Below are 16,033 nucleotides of genomic sequence, written 5' to 3' on the forward strand. Positions count from 1 at the left end.
AAGTCAAGAAGAAAATATATTAAAATGTTGGCCTATATAAATATATATATATATATATATGTAACGGAGGTGCTCCGAACCTCCCCACCCGGGTTCGTATCCGGGTCTCCCACGCGAAAGTCCAATATCTTAACCACTAGACCAAAGAGACATCTCCTTGGTCCGGGGGAGATACTAGACTTCTGAGGCTTCAAGGCTGGGGCTGCGACTCTCTCCGTCACACTCACCCCCCTTTGACCTCCTCCTACGGGGAAGCCCAAATCCGGGTCACAGCACCAATGTAACGGAGGTGATCCGAACCTCCCCACCCGGGTTCGTACCCGGGTCTCCCACGCGAAAGTCCAATATCTTAACCACTAGACCAAAGAGACATCTCCTTGGTCCGGGGGAGATACTCCGTATATATATATATATATATATATATATATATATATATATATATATATATATATATATATATATATATATATATATATATATATATATATATATATATATATATATATATATATATATATATATATATATATATATATATATACGGTATATATATATATATACGGTATATATATATATATATATATATATATATATATATATATATATATATATATATATATGTGTGTGTGTATGACATAATATAGCCTATATCAAACACACATGCTTGTGGCGTCCCTGCCTCAACATATTTTGTGATGCAGGGGTCTGTGGCCAAAAATACATAATATTCATTTGGCATAAAACAGTTTTGAGAACCACTGGTGTAAGTTAACACATGGGATGATAAATAATAGGTAACTTGTTTGTTTTTCCCCCCTCTGGCTTTCCCTCAGTCGGTTTAGTGCAATTCCCTCAAACGAACAGCGGGTGGCAGCAATGCTGGTCTCCCGTTACACCCTCACAGAAGAAGAGGACGACGACGAAAGAAGGTTATTTCAGCTAGCGCGATGCTAACATGCTAACAACCTAGCTGTATGTGTATGTGTCGGCAGCAGCAGTAGTAGTAGGAGGAGGCATATCATTCCCAACCAACGGGTCTGTCTTTCTTTCTTATTTTAACGAAACCACCCCGAAACCGAATGCACCCGGCGGAGGCCGTCTCCTGCTGGACACCTTGACGTCCCCCCCGAGCCGCTGCCCCGGACAGAATTCGTGTCGACTGACCAGAGTCCGCGAATTCACGTCCCCACCGACCGACCGACCCGGTTCCTTCAGCTCGCTGCTAACGGCTGTGCTAACGCTGCTAACATAGGCTAACCGGAGAGGAGGAAAAAAAATAACACTACAGAGTTTAAAGGTAGGTTAGCATTAGCATGCGGTGCTAGCGGAATGTAGCTGTAGCATCTGTTGGATTTGAAGGAATCTCGAGGAATAACGATAGTAATCAAGCCGGTTTATTTTAGCTTTTTCATTCACAATTTTGATGAATGTGTGACTGGAAGTGTTGGAAGTGATGGTGGCTTTGAATTAGCCTTATATGTCCAACAATGTGTGGTAGAATTACACGTCATTCAATGTAGTTGCTAACATTACATACAGTATAATTATTATGATGAAAATAATAATAACATGGGCTATTGTCTTTGTAATATGTATCCATTTCAGAAGCGTTTTCATACATGTTAGCTAGCAAGATATTATTACAATGTAATTGACTACATGGTATGTCTAATGGGGGAAAAATGAGAGGAGAAAAAAACGAAAAACGCTGTAAGTCAGTTAGCAACGGTTTGGCTAGTTAACTTGAACTTGTAACAGTAGCAGATCCAAGTATCTGTGTGTGTTTATCTATGAGATGGCTGTGTCACCCAAGCTAAGCTTACGATGAAAGTTAACAGTTGTAAAGTTTGCCCTGAAAAAGGTAAGACAAATGGGCTGAGTACAAGATGGCCTGAGGTTAAAGGATGTGTAGTAGAGGCTGATACGTGAAAGCCACACACCCACCCACACCCCGGACGGAGTTCATGTTTATGTCATTGTCATTAACAGTGCCACTGAAGGGCCACACCCAGGCGACATGTCTCTACACCAGTTTCTGTTAGAGCCCATCACCTGCCACGCGTGGAACCGCGACAGGACACGTAAGACAACCTTTCTTCTTGCATAGTGTTACTTGCCAAATGGTATTCTTTCTGTACACACAGTGAAGAGACCAAGTACTGTGCACACAGTAAAGCCCTCAGTGTTAAATTAATGCAAGAGTAGTGTATACATGATAACAGCTCAGCCTGGTTTCAGCCTTGTGGTTAGAGTGTTCGCCCTGAGACTGGGAGGTTGGGGGTTAGATTTCCTGGCCAGGTCATACCAAAAGCCTCCCTGCTTGGCACTCAGCATCAAGGGTTGGATTGGGGGTAAGTCCCTGTGACATCCTTGCATCATGTCTGCCTCACGCTACAGAAGCAGGAGAGAGAGAGGCTCGTGCCCTTTGGGCCTCATGGCTCGGCAAGGCTTACTAATGTAAATGAAACCGGTCCATTTTGTTTAATTTGTGCACTCCGAGTCCTGAGTTACAAACTCTGCAATCTCGCATCACGTTGCATCGTGGCGTGTTATGAGCTTGTACTTTGGCTTTCTTCGATATTTTTGCATGACACAATTGCGTCACTGTATGAAATACATTTTAAGTGGTAAGTAAAGTGGTATAAACATTTTGAATATCCTAGAGGTTGTTCTACCCGGCCCTCAAATCTAGAGTTTGGGGGCTATGTGACCCTCGCACCGCCGATCCGACTGATATGCCCATTTATGGAGATCAGATACAGATCTGTCAGTCCTTGTCCCTTTTATTCCCATATATGGGCATACCCGCTTCTGTGCCCAATATGGAGCTGATTGATTTGTTTGTGCCTGATACCATGACAACACATTGAGGTTAGACAACACACTCCATATTTGGGGCGTAGGTAGCGGCATTGGGAATGAGAACACTGTATGTGTTATGGCTGAGTCATGGTGACAGCGTGACAATGAATGTGGTCCGCTCGAAAAAGTAATCAATGGAACAATCGCTAAGGAGATGTTGGATATGTTGGTTTCAGCCTTAATCTCTAATACCATTTTTTCCCACATCTGCAGAAATCGCCATCAGCCCCAATAACCATGAAGTTCATATCTACAAGAAGAGTGGAAACCAGTGGGTGAAGACTCAAGAGTTGAAGGAGCATAATGGACATATAACAGGTATACAAATATATTACATTATTTTAATGAAATAAAAGGTTATTTCTAACCAACTTGTATGGTAGTATGGTAGTGCTGCTGAGATGTATACTGTACATAAAATGTATGATGTTTATCCATAGACCAGTAGGTTCCCAACCGTTTCAGGGCTCTCATGAAAATCTTAAAATGTTGGCGGCCCATCCATCTGACCACTGACCAGCCATTTTCAGAACTTGTTTATTTTAATAGTCGGATTGTGTTCCAGCTTGGATCAATGGAACCATTGTAGTATACTTCAATTGACTATTTATCAGTATCACTATAGAACCCCCCCCCCCCTCCCCCTTATGTTTTAAAGAAAAAAGACCATGAAATTGTTTTCTAATAATGTTATATTATTCAAATCTTGGTGTTTTGGCAATTATTTGGGGGCCTGCAATATCCTTACAGCCCACAGGTTGGATATTGACAGACGTCTGTGTGTGTGTGTGTGTGTGTGTGTGTGTGTGTGTGTGTGTGTGTGTGTGTGTGTGTGTGTGTGTGTGTGTGTGTGTGTGTGTGTGTGTGTGTGTGTGTGTGTGTGTGTGTGGCCTTACCGCATACACCCTACACAGTACACACTGTTGGCACACACAAATCCTCAGTGCTCATACATCCATTCGCAACTCAAGCGATTGTACAAATGTTACCAAAACTGACCCTTGGTTACTTTTGTACTCGCCCAAGAGTTAAATGAACACTCAGGGTTTTACATTGCAAAATGCAATGCAGAATGGTATCCAAATGATCGTCATGAATGGCAACAACTGTTTTGCAAGTCAACACTCCATTGAGTGAAAATGAAAAGGCTCTGTTCCCGCTTCCCACTGTCACAGAATGGGACCGGAGGAGACTGCTGCCTTGTTGATTGAGTTTATTCCTCACATTCGATAGGCCTAATATATAATGATAGATAATTATTTGGCTAACAATGTAGTGTGAAATGTGAAGTATACAAGCAATGTAATCCATGCCCAAATGTTGGTTATCCATTGAGACATTTAAAGACATACTGTATGCAAAATATCATCTATACTAGTAGTAATACAAAATAAAAATAAACATATGTACAGTAAACAGTAAACAGTTGGGAGGGACATTTTTTGTGTTAAGCTTAGACTTTATACAGGGTCCAGTTACAAATTCCAGATAGGTGCTCTTTTATGGCGGTTTTGAAGGAGGGTAAAGAGTCACTTTTTGATGTCTGTTGGTACAGTAAGGCATTCCACATTTTGGTGGCATAGCAGTAAAACGTATTTTATCCCTTGTGTGGCCAAAGCTGGGTTGAATGAGATCAGTGGAGATCCCTCTGTGCCACTGTAAAAAAAAAAGGCTAAAGAGTGGGGTTTGGTTTCCTTTCCATGACACTGGCAGTTTTTTGGCTGTGCTGTGATTGCTGCAACAGCCCTACTCTGCTGTCCTAGCTACATAAAAAGCAGCAAAAAGGAGCTGCCCTAGAGATGTCTTGTGTTAATTGTGTCAGGGTTCTGTGTGGTTATAAAGTATATTGTCTCTGTCAGGTGGAAACCTCAAGCTCAAAACGTGTCGCTTCGCACCACATTTCATGCTTGTGGATCTGCTACTTTTGATGCTGTACTGTAGTGTGACGCCTTTAGTATGATCAAGTATTGCATTCATTTACAAAAGAATCACGATGAAAGGTCTTTGACCGACAGCAACGATATTAAACTCATATGGCTCGACCATTGTTGTGATGGTTACTCATTAACACCCATTTAGAACGGGTACACATTATTGTGTATCATTATTTTATGCTTTAACTATTGAAAAATAGCAGATATACAAGCTCACAGCGTGGCACCGAGTGCTGCGCTGCGAGCTTGTAGATCTGCTATTTTTGAAAAATTGTGAAAATTAGAATTTTGACCCGAAGTCTTTTTGAATCCTTCTAAGGTTTTTTGAAAAACCTATGTTTCTATGTCAGCAATCTGGCCAGCCATCGTCAAAGAAAAGGTCCTTTTCACTCAACTGGAGCTCAGTTAGTCTGTTCTTGAGAGACTACTATGTCAGTGCGTGGTTCTCAAACGTTTTCATGTCAAGGACCCCCAAAATGATATTTATTTGGCCACGGGCCAGCGCAGCACTTGGTGCCGCGCTGTGAGGTTGTATATCTGCTATTTTTCACTGGTTAAAGCATTCAATAATTCTAGGCCTAAATGGGTTCAACTCATATGACTCGACCGCTGTTGTGATGGTTACTCATTAACCAGAGTCATTTCAGGTGAGTTGATTACGGTCTTCTCCTGTATTGCAGGTATCGACTGGGCTCCTAAAAGCGACCGCATCGTGACGTGCGGGGCGGACCGCAACGCCTACGTGTGGTCTCAGAAGGAAGGGGTCTGGAAGCCCACCCTGGTCATCCTCAGGATCAACCGCGCCGCCACCTTCGTGAAGTGGTCCCCGCTGGAGAACAAGTTTGCAGTCGGCAGCGGCGCACGGCTCATCTCTGTGTGCTACTTTGAGTCGGAGAATGACTGGTGAGATCTGAAAAGGGCTAAACGGTCTAAGCCAGGGGTCTTCAACGTTTTCAGGCCAAGGACCCCGTAGTTGAGAGAGAGAGAGATGAAGCAGGCACCCCCCCACTACCTTTTCATAGATTCCATATAGTTTCATTGTTTGATAGCACATTCGTCAGTGTATTTTGGATTCATGTCAATTTGTGTTTTCAGATATTTAACCACTTGAACCGTCAATATTTAATAAACTTGACCTTTCACTCTGTACTTAGTCTGCTCTTTTCCCCTCTACACCAAACCTCTTTGCCAAAAATAGCCGATCTAAAAGCTCACAACGTCTCGCAGCGTGAGCTTGTAGATCTACTATTTTTGGCTAAAGTTCTCCGAATATGGATGCTAGGGTTCAAGTGGTTAAATATAAAAAAGCTGAACATTTTTTTTCTATCACACAAAGATTTGGAGGACCCCCCTGTTGAAGACCCCTGGTCTAAGCTGTGTTGCTGTACATAACCCTAGTCCTCCGCTAACTTTTAAGAATAGTTTGTCATCTAATCAACCTAATCAACAAATGTGTACTTTTGTGTGTGCTGCATACAATCATGCAGTGACCAGCCTTTTCAGGACAGGTTTGGTTTATTACTCAACATTCTAATGTTGATTTACTGGATACCGGTTATTGGCCCATAGACTGGTAGAATGGAATAGAAGGGTTATTATGTTTAGAATAGATGTGCATTTTTATTTTATTTTTAAAGGTTAAATGACATTCTGTTTTTACCAATCATAAAAGTCTTTGCCCTGGTCCTAAAAACATGTTTTAAAATGTTTAAACTTGAAAATCCACTCCATGGAGCCATGGTCTCTCTCTCTGTTTAGGTGTCATGAAAAACGGTCTGTTCACCTGAAATACTCTATAATCACCACCAGGGGAGCCTCTCTCTCCCACTCATTCTAACAAATATTAGTATAGCTTGAGTACAATTTTGAATATTTGTACTTTACTTGAGTATTTCCAATTTTCAATTCTTATACTTCTACTCCACTACATCTCAGAGGCAAATGCACTTTATCTCTCCACTACAATCATTTGGATTTTGATTATTAATACAAATCACTCACTTCAGCCAGCAGTTCTCAAACTGGTACCCAAAGTGGCCACTGGCCACTGGCCACACACGCACGCACGCTCACACACACGACACACACACACACACACACACACACACACACACACACACACACACACACACACACACACACACACACAGAGGTCCGCCCAGCTCCAACACAATGACCGAGAGATGCATGCTCGCAGACGCGATGCATGTGTTTCGCTGCTTTGCTTTGAGACACACTGTGACACACACACACACACACACACACACACACACACACACACACACACACACACACACACACACACACACACACTGACACACAGAGGCTGAGCTGAGCCCTGACGAGGCACACACTAAACAGCATCGAGAGTCGCGAGTGTTTTTTTCTTCCCCGGGACCGACGTTACCGGATCTCTGTGGTTACATCTGTACCCCCGCGGAGTTCAATTTAGACCGTACGCGGTAACGTTATAGCTCTGCTTCGCGCTGCAGAAACACTTCACGGTCCTTCTGTAGTTATTATAGTAACATATTTTGTCTAAATGCCTCCGTTTAGAGAACCACCTATTGCTTGTGTTATCATAGCGTTTTACTGTCTGCTCTCCGAGTCGCCGTGCCCGTGTGTGTGGAGGGAGGACAGGGCAGCGTGGAGTTATAGTCGGCTGCTCCACGGTCCACGGAGCTCTGCCCCTGGGAAAAGTGCGCTGTCCTCGGGGACTCGGTGATGAGGAGGGAGGCGCTGTCCACGGACCCAGCCAGGGCTGAAAATACATAGCGATATATAGCGATTTTCATTATTTCACAAAAGCATAAACTGACTACTTGATATGAAGGATATTGATGTAAATAAGATATCCGAATGGGTAAATATATTTTGTATGCCCATATTTACAATTAAAGGATAATATAATGTAAGAGGTCACTTCCTCAAAACTTGGGCTGTGGAGAAATACCTGAGAAATACAGACAGGGACACTGGGAGAGGGGAGAGAGGAGGGGGAGGGGGAGGGGGGGGGGGTGAATCGACTGACGACGTATGAGTCCAGTATCCAATGAACTGCGCGTTTGAGACTCATTATGCAGAAACCAGCACAAACACACAGATAGCAGGAAAACCACTGCATGTCAAAAGTTGCGTTTTTTTTGGTGTAATTGAGGCCAGGAAACATTAAAAAAAGCATAAAAAACTCAAAATTTATTTTTGGATGTCACCACCCCTTTAAGCATACATACATTACTAATCGACTAACAGTGTTGGTTGACTAAGATCAAACTGACATGTAACTACTGAGTGGTTAGTGAGTCCGCCTGATTGTAATACAATACAAGCGGAACAAAATATGTACAAGTGAAAGAAGTGTAACAGTTTTCATGCATCAAGGTTACATGCAGGCAGAGCAGGGATATACTGTATACAATGGTCTTTAAGGTGGTTAAGTTCCATTTGATATCCTTCTCCTATCACGGCAGCGCACGCACACACACACACACACACACACACACACACACACACACACACAGTGACAACAACACCCCAAGGAGTGGGGACTAAATTAACTCTTTTACCGCTTCGGACGTTCCCGTTCGCCCCAATTTTCACCCCAGCTCGTTGGCAATACGAACGCTCGTTCTTTTACCTTGTCTGATGACTGTAAGCTGATGAGGGGTCGCGCGGGTGTGTACAGTAAAAACATCTCCCGGAATGCTGCTTTCAAATCTCCACCACACGTAAACATCAATGTTGTCCAATTTACTTCCTGGCTGTTCTCTGTGGACCTGATCTAGATTATGCATTTCTATGCTCTGAACGACGGCAAGCGGAGCGGCCCAATTCACATTTATTCTTTGCATAATGCTGCCCTCTGCCGCCAGCTTGGCTAAAGTACACATATGAGGGTCCATTGTAAAAGAAATCTTTTGGAAATAATCAATAGATCATTTTCTATAACATTGCAAAGGTAAGCTGCTTTTTGCTGGCACCAGCCCCAATAAATAAATAATAAATCTGGCAGTAGAACTGTTATATTGATTATACTATACTAGTTTACAGTGTGTTGAGGTTTTTGTTGATCCTTCACTAAGAGTGTGTGTGTGCGTGTGCGTGCATGCGCGTTTGTGTGCGTGCGTGCGTGCTTTCAGGTGGGTGAGCAAGCACATCAAGAAGCCCATCCGTTCCACCATCCTCAGTCTGGACTGGCATCCCAACAACATCCTGCTGGCCGCCGGCTCCTGTGACTTCAAATGCAGGTGAGATCCATTCTTTATCCTCCACAAAGCACAGGATTCACCAGGACATAATCTCACCTTCCCTCTCTTATCCTCCTCCTCCAGGGTGTTCTCAGCCTACATCAAGGAGGTTGAGGAGAAACCTGGTCCCACTCCCTGGGGCAGCAAGATGCCATTTGGGGCTGTGCTAGCAGAGTTTGGAGGAGCAGGTTAGTGTCTGTGTTATGTGTTGTGGTTTGCGACAATAGCACTTGAGATGGAGCGACAACGGGTTGTGTACTTGCCTTACTTACTAGGGGTGTAACGATACATTTAATAGCGATACGATACGCATCACGATAGGCCTACATGGTTGACGATACGATACATGGACAATATTGGTTCATTCATGGTGATATGATTTGATTCAATGATATAAAATCGATATAGTAACTATTTTGTAATGAAATTAAATCTGTGTCAATAGTGCAATTGTTTACATGAAAAAGTATTATGGATATAAATAACTAATCACTGTGATTCACAAACAAATACATGAACACAGAGATTACACACATTTGTCGATAGACCAAGAGTAGCTATATGGAATAGAAAAGTAATTAGACCCATCTTTTTTACATTTTCTTCTTAAAATGTATATATACGGGGCGCCCGCTGGCATACTGGTCGGGGCGCATACCACATAGGCTTCGTGTAGCCCGCAGCGGGTTGCTTGTTTCAATTCCCAAGACCGACCAGATTTGCTGTGTGTCACTCCCCATCTCTGTCCCCGTGTCCTGTCAGTCTACTGTCCTGTCAATAAAGGCATAAAAGCCCAAAAACATAGCTTTAAAAAAATAATTGATATATACGGGCACAAGTACTTATTATCCATACAGTGATTATTTGCATTGCAAAACGATTTGATACCGATTATTTGCATTGTAAAACAATACGATACAAAGCCAATTTTGCCGTTTGCATATTGATATAGTAGATCATTGCAAATTAAAATCGATTTTTCGATTCAGTTACTATATTGTTACACCCCTATTACTTACCTATTTTTCTGTGCACGACTTGGTGCGATCCAAGTATAAATCAAGCATAACTTAATGCCACACTCTAAGACGCCACTACAGTCATTTACCGGCTCCATTATTGGTATCACCCCCAATATCGTTACTGAACAATGTACCATGATAAAACTGCTTACTATACAGCAGGACCAGGGTCATCCTCTGCCTGGGTCTTTTTTTAAATTGGTAGCTTTTAGTCACCAAAATGCAACATAGAGGTTTAGGAAGTCTTTTCTCCTCATTTACCATATGGTATTAGATAGATGGTATTTTAACGACTATAGCTCTGCATCCTAGGACCCAGAGCTGTATCATACCTTATAGGAACTGTGTTAAAATTGGTGGCAGCACCCCGTGTTTGTTTTGTTTTTTGATTTAACAAGAACCCTAGCGTCCCCATTTTGAGGCAATCATTCAGTGAAAATGGCAGATCCACAAGCTAACAGTAGTTTGTTTATTGGCTATTTTCCCGATATCGTTACTGAACAATGTACGATGATAAAACTGCTTACTATACAGCAGGACCAGGGTCATCCTCTGCCCGGGTCTTTTTTAAATTGGTAGCTTTTAGTCACCAAAATGCAACATATAGAGGTTTAGGAAGTCTTTTCTCCTCATTTACCATACGGTATTTTAACGACTATAGCTCTGCATCCTAGGACCCAGAGCTGTACCATACCCTATATGAACTGTGTTCGTTGTTCAGTGAACATTGTTATAAATTGGTGGCAGCACCTCATGTTTTTTTTTTTTTTTTTTTTTTTTACAAGATGGAACCCTAGCATCCCCATTTTGAGGCGATCATTCAGTGAAAATGGCAGATCCACATGGCGCTAACAGTAATTTGTAGATTGGCTATTTTCCACAAAGATATTCGGTGATATTATTTTATCTTGCAAATTCCTTCTGAACTGTGTGCAGGTTGTGGTGGTTGGGTCCACTCTGTCTCTTTCTCGGCCTCTGGAAATCGCCTGGCCTGGGTCAGCCATGACAGCACTGTCACTGTGGTCGACAGCTCCAAGACTGCCAGGTAGCTCAACCCTCAATGGAAACCACCATTAATAACCACTCTAAACCTTCTGTTTTTATTGGGCATAGGAACAGTTAATAGCGAAAATAGCAGATCTAAAGTATAAAATAGGGCTTAACTGGTTTCACTTGAGCATAATTATAGAGTTATTAAGTTACAGTACATTATTCTTTATGGCAAATGATATCCCATTACCGAGGCCTTGGTGAAATGTGCAAATATACCATTTAATTATATTTCCATTGATGTTTAGTAGAATAATTCTAGAATAGAATGTATTGAGCTAGAATGTATTGACCTATGTTACGGCGACAATCTTTTGACTGTCTAAAAATCTAAGGTGTAATACATTATTTGTGTGTTTAGTCCTTCTCAGCTGAAGACTGAGTTCCTCCCTCTCCTCAATGTCATCTTTGTGTCAGAGAACAGCGTGGTGGCGGCGGTAAGAACACAGCACACTAGTCGATAATTTAATAATCAATCCCCTATTTTCCACAACAGGTTGAACATGTTGAAAGAATAAAGGTAAAGGAAATTTAAATCTTAGCACGTCGTAGATGTGTGATGAAATAGAAAATAATACTTAAATTGTTAATTGATTCATTGATATACATAACAGTGAAAAGATATACAGTATATATATAATTGAAAACAACGCTGATTAATCGGAAAAGACACCGATAGAATAATCCCTAAGAGAATAATCGACAGTTGCAGCCCAACATTCACTGTGTGCTTGTGCGCGCTCAGGGCCACGACTGCTGCCCCATGCTGTTCCGCTGCGACGACGGCGGGGCGCTGACGTTCGTGTCGAAGCTGGACCTCCCCAAGCAGAGCATCCAGAGGAACATCTCTGCCATGGAGCGCTTCAGGAACATGGATAAGAGAGCCACCACTGAGGACCGCAACACTGCCCTGGACACGCTGCACCAGAACAGCATCACGTAAGAACACTCACACGCCCACACATTGCACCATAACAGCATCGCGTAAGATCAGGGAAAATGTCGATAGTCCGAGCTCCCATTAGTCCGAGTAAGGTTAGGGTTAGCATTCACCAGTTGTTGCATTTAGGGTAAGTATCGAGGGAATAATTGGGAATAATATTGGGTATTGCCTTTGCAGAAGTTATTTGGGTGACGGGGGGGGGGGGGGGGGGGGGGGGGGCGGCTGGCTGTATTTTCTGTGGAAGTTACTTTGCTGGCTCAAGATACGCTAAGTCAAGATACGCTGCTTGTGCACAAAAAGATAATCATGAGGCCAATAATAATAGTGTGCCTTGAAATTAAACCTACTTTTTATTTAATCTTTATTTAACCAGTCCCATTGAGATGGTAATCTCTTTTAGAAGGGAGCTCTGTCACTAAAGCAAACAAGCATCACCTAAAAGGATTAAGTGTTCCAGTTTAATGTCTTTCTGGAGGTGATTCCAGATTTTTTTCCAGTGGAGCATAAAAACAAAAAGCCGTCCTCCCAAATCTGTGGACGGATGAGGGACTTGGCTGTATCACACCCATGAGCTTAAAGTACAGGATAATGACAAGTGTCGTTTCCCACAATGGAAGCTGATACTGCTCTGAACATACCATCACATCATTTGAATGGGCTGTAGCATGAGTACAGACATAAAAATGTGGTTGTCTCTATGCAAATACATTCCTTATTTGCGTAGACAATATGGTTGTACACAGCTCACATTTTTCACGGTTGAATAATCAGTAGGGTGTTATGAACGAATGATTGAGACTTGAGACATGTAATGTAATAATGTTTTCCCCCAAATAGGCAGTTATTGACTGTTGCTGTTGTTATGAATCTGCCTTTTCATTTTTGTTATCTGACGAGTTTCATCACAGTGCATCTTACCTTCCCCTGTGTTCTCAGTCCACCTCACGCACTCACTAATTCAGTTCAAGTTGGTCAAAATGTGTTATTAAATTTTCCAAGTTTCCATGAGAAACTGTGAGAAACTATAGCACTGTCACTTATATGACCATGATTTAGCAAGTGAACTCCCTTGAAAAGGCACTCTATTTTGTTATATACTGAGGTCAGGGAAATACTTTAGAAATATCCCGCTGAAATATCCTGCTTGGGAACCGAACGGTTCCCAGTTCGATCCCAGGTTCCCCTGGAGTTAAGTCGTAGTGTCCTTGAGCAAGACGCTGAACTGCTCGTGCCTTGCATGGTTTCATCAGTCATCGGTGTATGAATGTGTGGATGAATGTAATGCGCTATATAAATGCACCATTTACCGTTTTTACTGTTTTTCTTTTTTCATTACTAAGAAAAACACACTCAGCGTTCAAAGACGAACGCTGAGTCTGTGTTTTTCTCCTCCCACAAGACGAGATGAGACGAGACGTCGGGAGTAAATAGAAAGCATTATGTTGACTCACAGACCAACTCTGAGGTTGCAGACACATAAAACAGAATGACCTCCTCAGCCTTAATTTACCTGTTTTAATTTAACTGTATCTGCAACTCTGTGAGAGTACAAATGGAACCAAATGGTGCCTGACACTTTTTTTTTTTTTTTTGACTTTGTATGTGATCACACTGCTAGAAAACATATCTTCTCGTCCTGTGTGAACTCACCTTCACACTCTCTCTGTTTGTCTTTTCTCTTGAAGATTCACACTTCTCATCTCCCTGTCTTTTCTCTGGAAGACTCACACCTTCAACTGATTCTCTGTTAGTTTTATTTTCTCTAGAAGACTCACCTTCAACTGCCTCTGTGTTTGTTGTTTCTCCAGCCAAGTGTCTATCTACGAAGGAGACAAGAGGGACTGTCGCAAGTTCTGCACCACAGGCATCGATGGAGCCATGACCATTTGGGACTTGAAGGTATGGACCTTTTATAGAGCATAAAAGAAATACAATAGAAGAGTAAAACTGCTAAAAGAAATAATAGGGGATTGTAAAGAATACCTTATCAGCGCAACGTGTTTTGAGCTTGTAGATCAGCTTTTTTTTTCGACTATTAGTTATTTTAAAGACCCAATGAAATGGCTATTTTGGGTATTTTATTTTGAAGTTTCATTCTGAAAAGGAAGCATGTGTGTTTCTGAACGAATCTGAAGGGACCAGGCCTTCAGGCGATGGGAAACAAACAGGTGAATGTAATCAAAGGTTCATTTATATGCAAGCAGACCTGTTTATGTCATCATGCAGCACGTTTCTGTTCACAGGAAATAATTTAGAATGTCCTATTAAGGGACCTTTGATATAAAAATACACAAAACTTTATTTTTTTGGCATCTAGTGTTAGGAATGCCCGTATGATTACCACAGATAAGCTCTAAAAGTGTGAAAAACATATTTTTCATTTCACTGGGTCTTTAAGGTTTGAAGTGATCCCACAAGCAATAGGAATACATGTTCACAAGCATCTTCCATAAACATGAAAATGTCATGAAAGCAAAACGGTTAAAGCCTGTGATTTGTTCCAACTGGTTGGCTGTACGTAGAACATCAGCAACATAACGTTTAGAATGATAATACCTGAAAACGCCATTACCTGTTCAGTCACGAGATTTAATTTTTGCTTTATTCCATGCAATCCTGTGGTTTTGTATCCACCAGAGTCTAGAAACTTCTATCCAGGGCCTCCGCATCATGTGAAGGAAATCGTGTGAAGGAATGAAGAAGACGCTGCCGCCTCACCTGATCTCCTCCCCCTCTCCTCCTCTCCCCTCCTCTCCTCCCCTGCTCCCACGACGCAGCCAGTAACACATGTGACTGACCACCGTAATAGAGTGTCTGCTAAAGCACTGACCAGACCATAACACACTCTTTGTGCGCGTGTATGCACACACAAACAAACATACACACACAGACAGACACGCACGCACGCACACTTAAGCTGACATGTGACATCACTGTTGATTGTTGATTTTCTTTTTATCCTTAGTTTGTTGTTTTTTAAATGAAGGCTAAATGGGGGGGTGGTCGACGCGGGATGGGCCCCCCCTCCGACGCGTACACCATGATGTGTGACACGATGAAGTGTGTGTGTGTGGATTTATGTTCTCGAACAACCTCCTGACCTGTACCAAAAGTCAGAACACTACTAGAAGGTGTATTTCTTCCCCCAAATCAGATGGTATTTCCCCCCTCAGTTGACCCATGACAGCATCTCTGATTATCATAGAAGGAGCCTTTTACTTCCCGGAAATACTTAACCACTTAAACCCTGTTTTATACTTCGTCGTAAGACAGTGTTGTGCGGAAGATAGCCGACCTGCGAGCTCACAATGCAAGGCGTTGTGAGCTCGTAGGTCAGCTATTTTCACTTTTCTTTTTTTTTTCTTTTTTTTAATGATAGACAGTGTTCGCCAACAACGACATGCCTAATGTAGGGATGCCAGGTTGAATGTGGTTAAACCCTTTCTCAGGGAAGTAGAGCGATTGTTTTCTTAAGGGAATAGATATTGTTGCGATGGTGTTGTTGGTGGACTGCGGGGGGAGTTGTTGGAACTGATCGGGGGGAGAGAGTATGCGGCCGTCTATAAAACCCTGTGCGTGTGGAGGAGTCACAGCAGGGCCAACGCATGGCTCTGCTGGCTACGACACTAAAAAATAAAAATGAACGAATAACTGAAGATGGAGGGTTTTTATGTAACTGACAACGAGCTAGACATGGAATAAAGATGAATCACATTTACAATACACAACCGGCTCAGCTGTCCTCTGTGTGTTAGTGTTGGCAAGTGATGGAATGGCAGATGATTTTATATTTTAATTTATAAAACTTTTATGAGTGTTTTCAAAATGATTATATTTAGGATGGACCGATATATGGATGGACACATAAAGAGGGGGCAGCAATGGCTCAGGGGTAGAGTGGCCGTCTTGTCTTGGAACCCTTTGTGTTCCAAGACGGCCCCAGGCAACCTTGGGCACGGGTGCCAACATTGGCAC

The 16,033-nt window shown here is 42.3% G+C and overlaps 1 protein-coding gene across 1 annotated transcript; it reads left to right on the forward strand.

Annotated features, from left to right (window-relative positions):
• Positions 1–935: 935 nt before the first annotated feature.
• On the forward strand, positions 936–15,767 carry arpc1a (actin related protein 2/3 complex, subunit 1A). The gene is made up of 11 exons (XM_080722288.1): positions 936–1,297; positions 1,990–2,081; positions 3,076–3,180; positions 5,477–5,699; positions 8,936–9,043; positions 9,128–9,231; positions 11,002–11,110; positions 11,477–11,552; positions 11,861–12,054; positions 13,867–13,957; positions 14,696–15,767. Exons 2-11 carry the CDS (start codon positions 2,018–2,020, stop codon positions 14,732–14,734), a joined length of 1,113 nt encoding a protein of 370 aa, XP_080578414.1. The 5' UTR covers positions 936–1,297; positions 1,990–2,017; the 3' UTR covers positions 14,735–15,767.
• The last annotated feature ends 266 nt before the right edge of the window (positions 15,768–16,033 follow it).

Source organism: Nannobrachium achirus, assembly GCF_963921795.1.
Source record: "Nannobrachium achirus genome assembly, chromosome: 3".
Taxonomy (NCBI): Eukaryota; Metazoa; Chordata; class Actinopteri; order Myctophiformes; family Myctophidae; genus Nannobrachium; species Nannobrachium achirus.

Bases quoted from the DNA above. Each gene is read 5' to 3' on its own strand.
- arpc1a (XM_080722288.1), top strand. From the start codon at position 2,018: ATGTCTCTACACCAGTTTCTGTTAGAGCCCATCACCTGCCACGCGTGG. The intron at 9,044-9,127 runs GTGAGATCCATT...CTCCTCCTCCAG, and splicing joins TCCTGTGACTTCAAATGCAG to GGTGTTCTCAGCCTACATCA. The intron at 12,055-13,866 runs GTAAGAACACTC...TTGTTTCTCCAG, and splicing joins CTGCACCAGAACAGCATCAC to CCAAGTGTCTATCTACGAAG.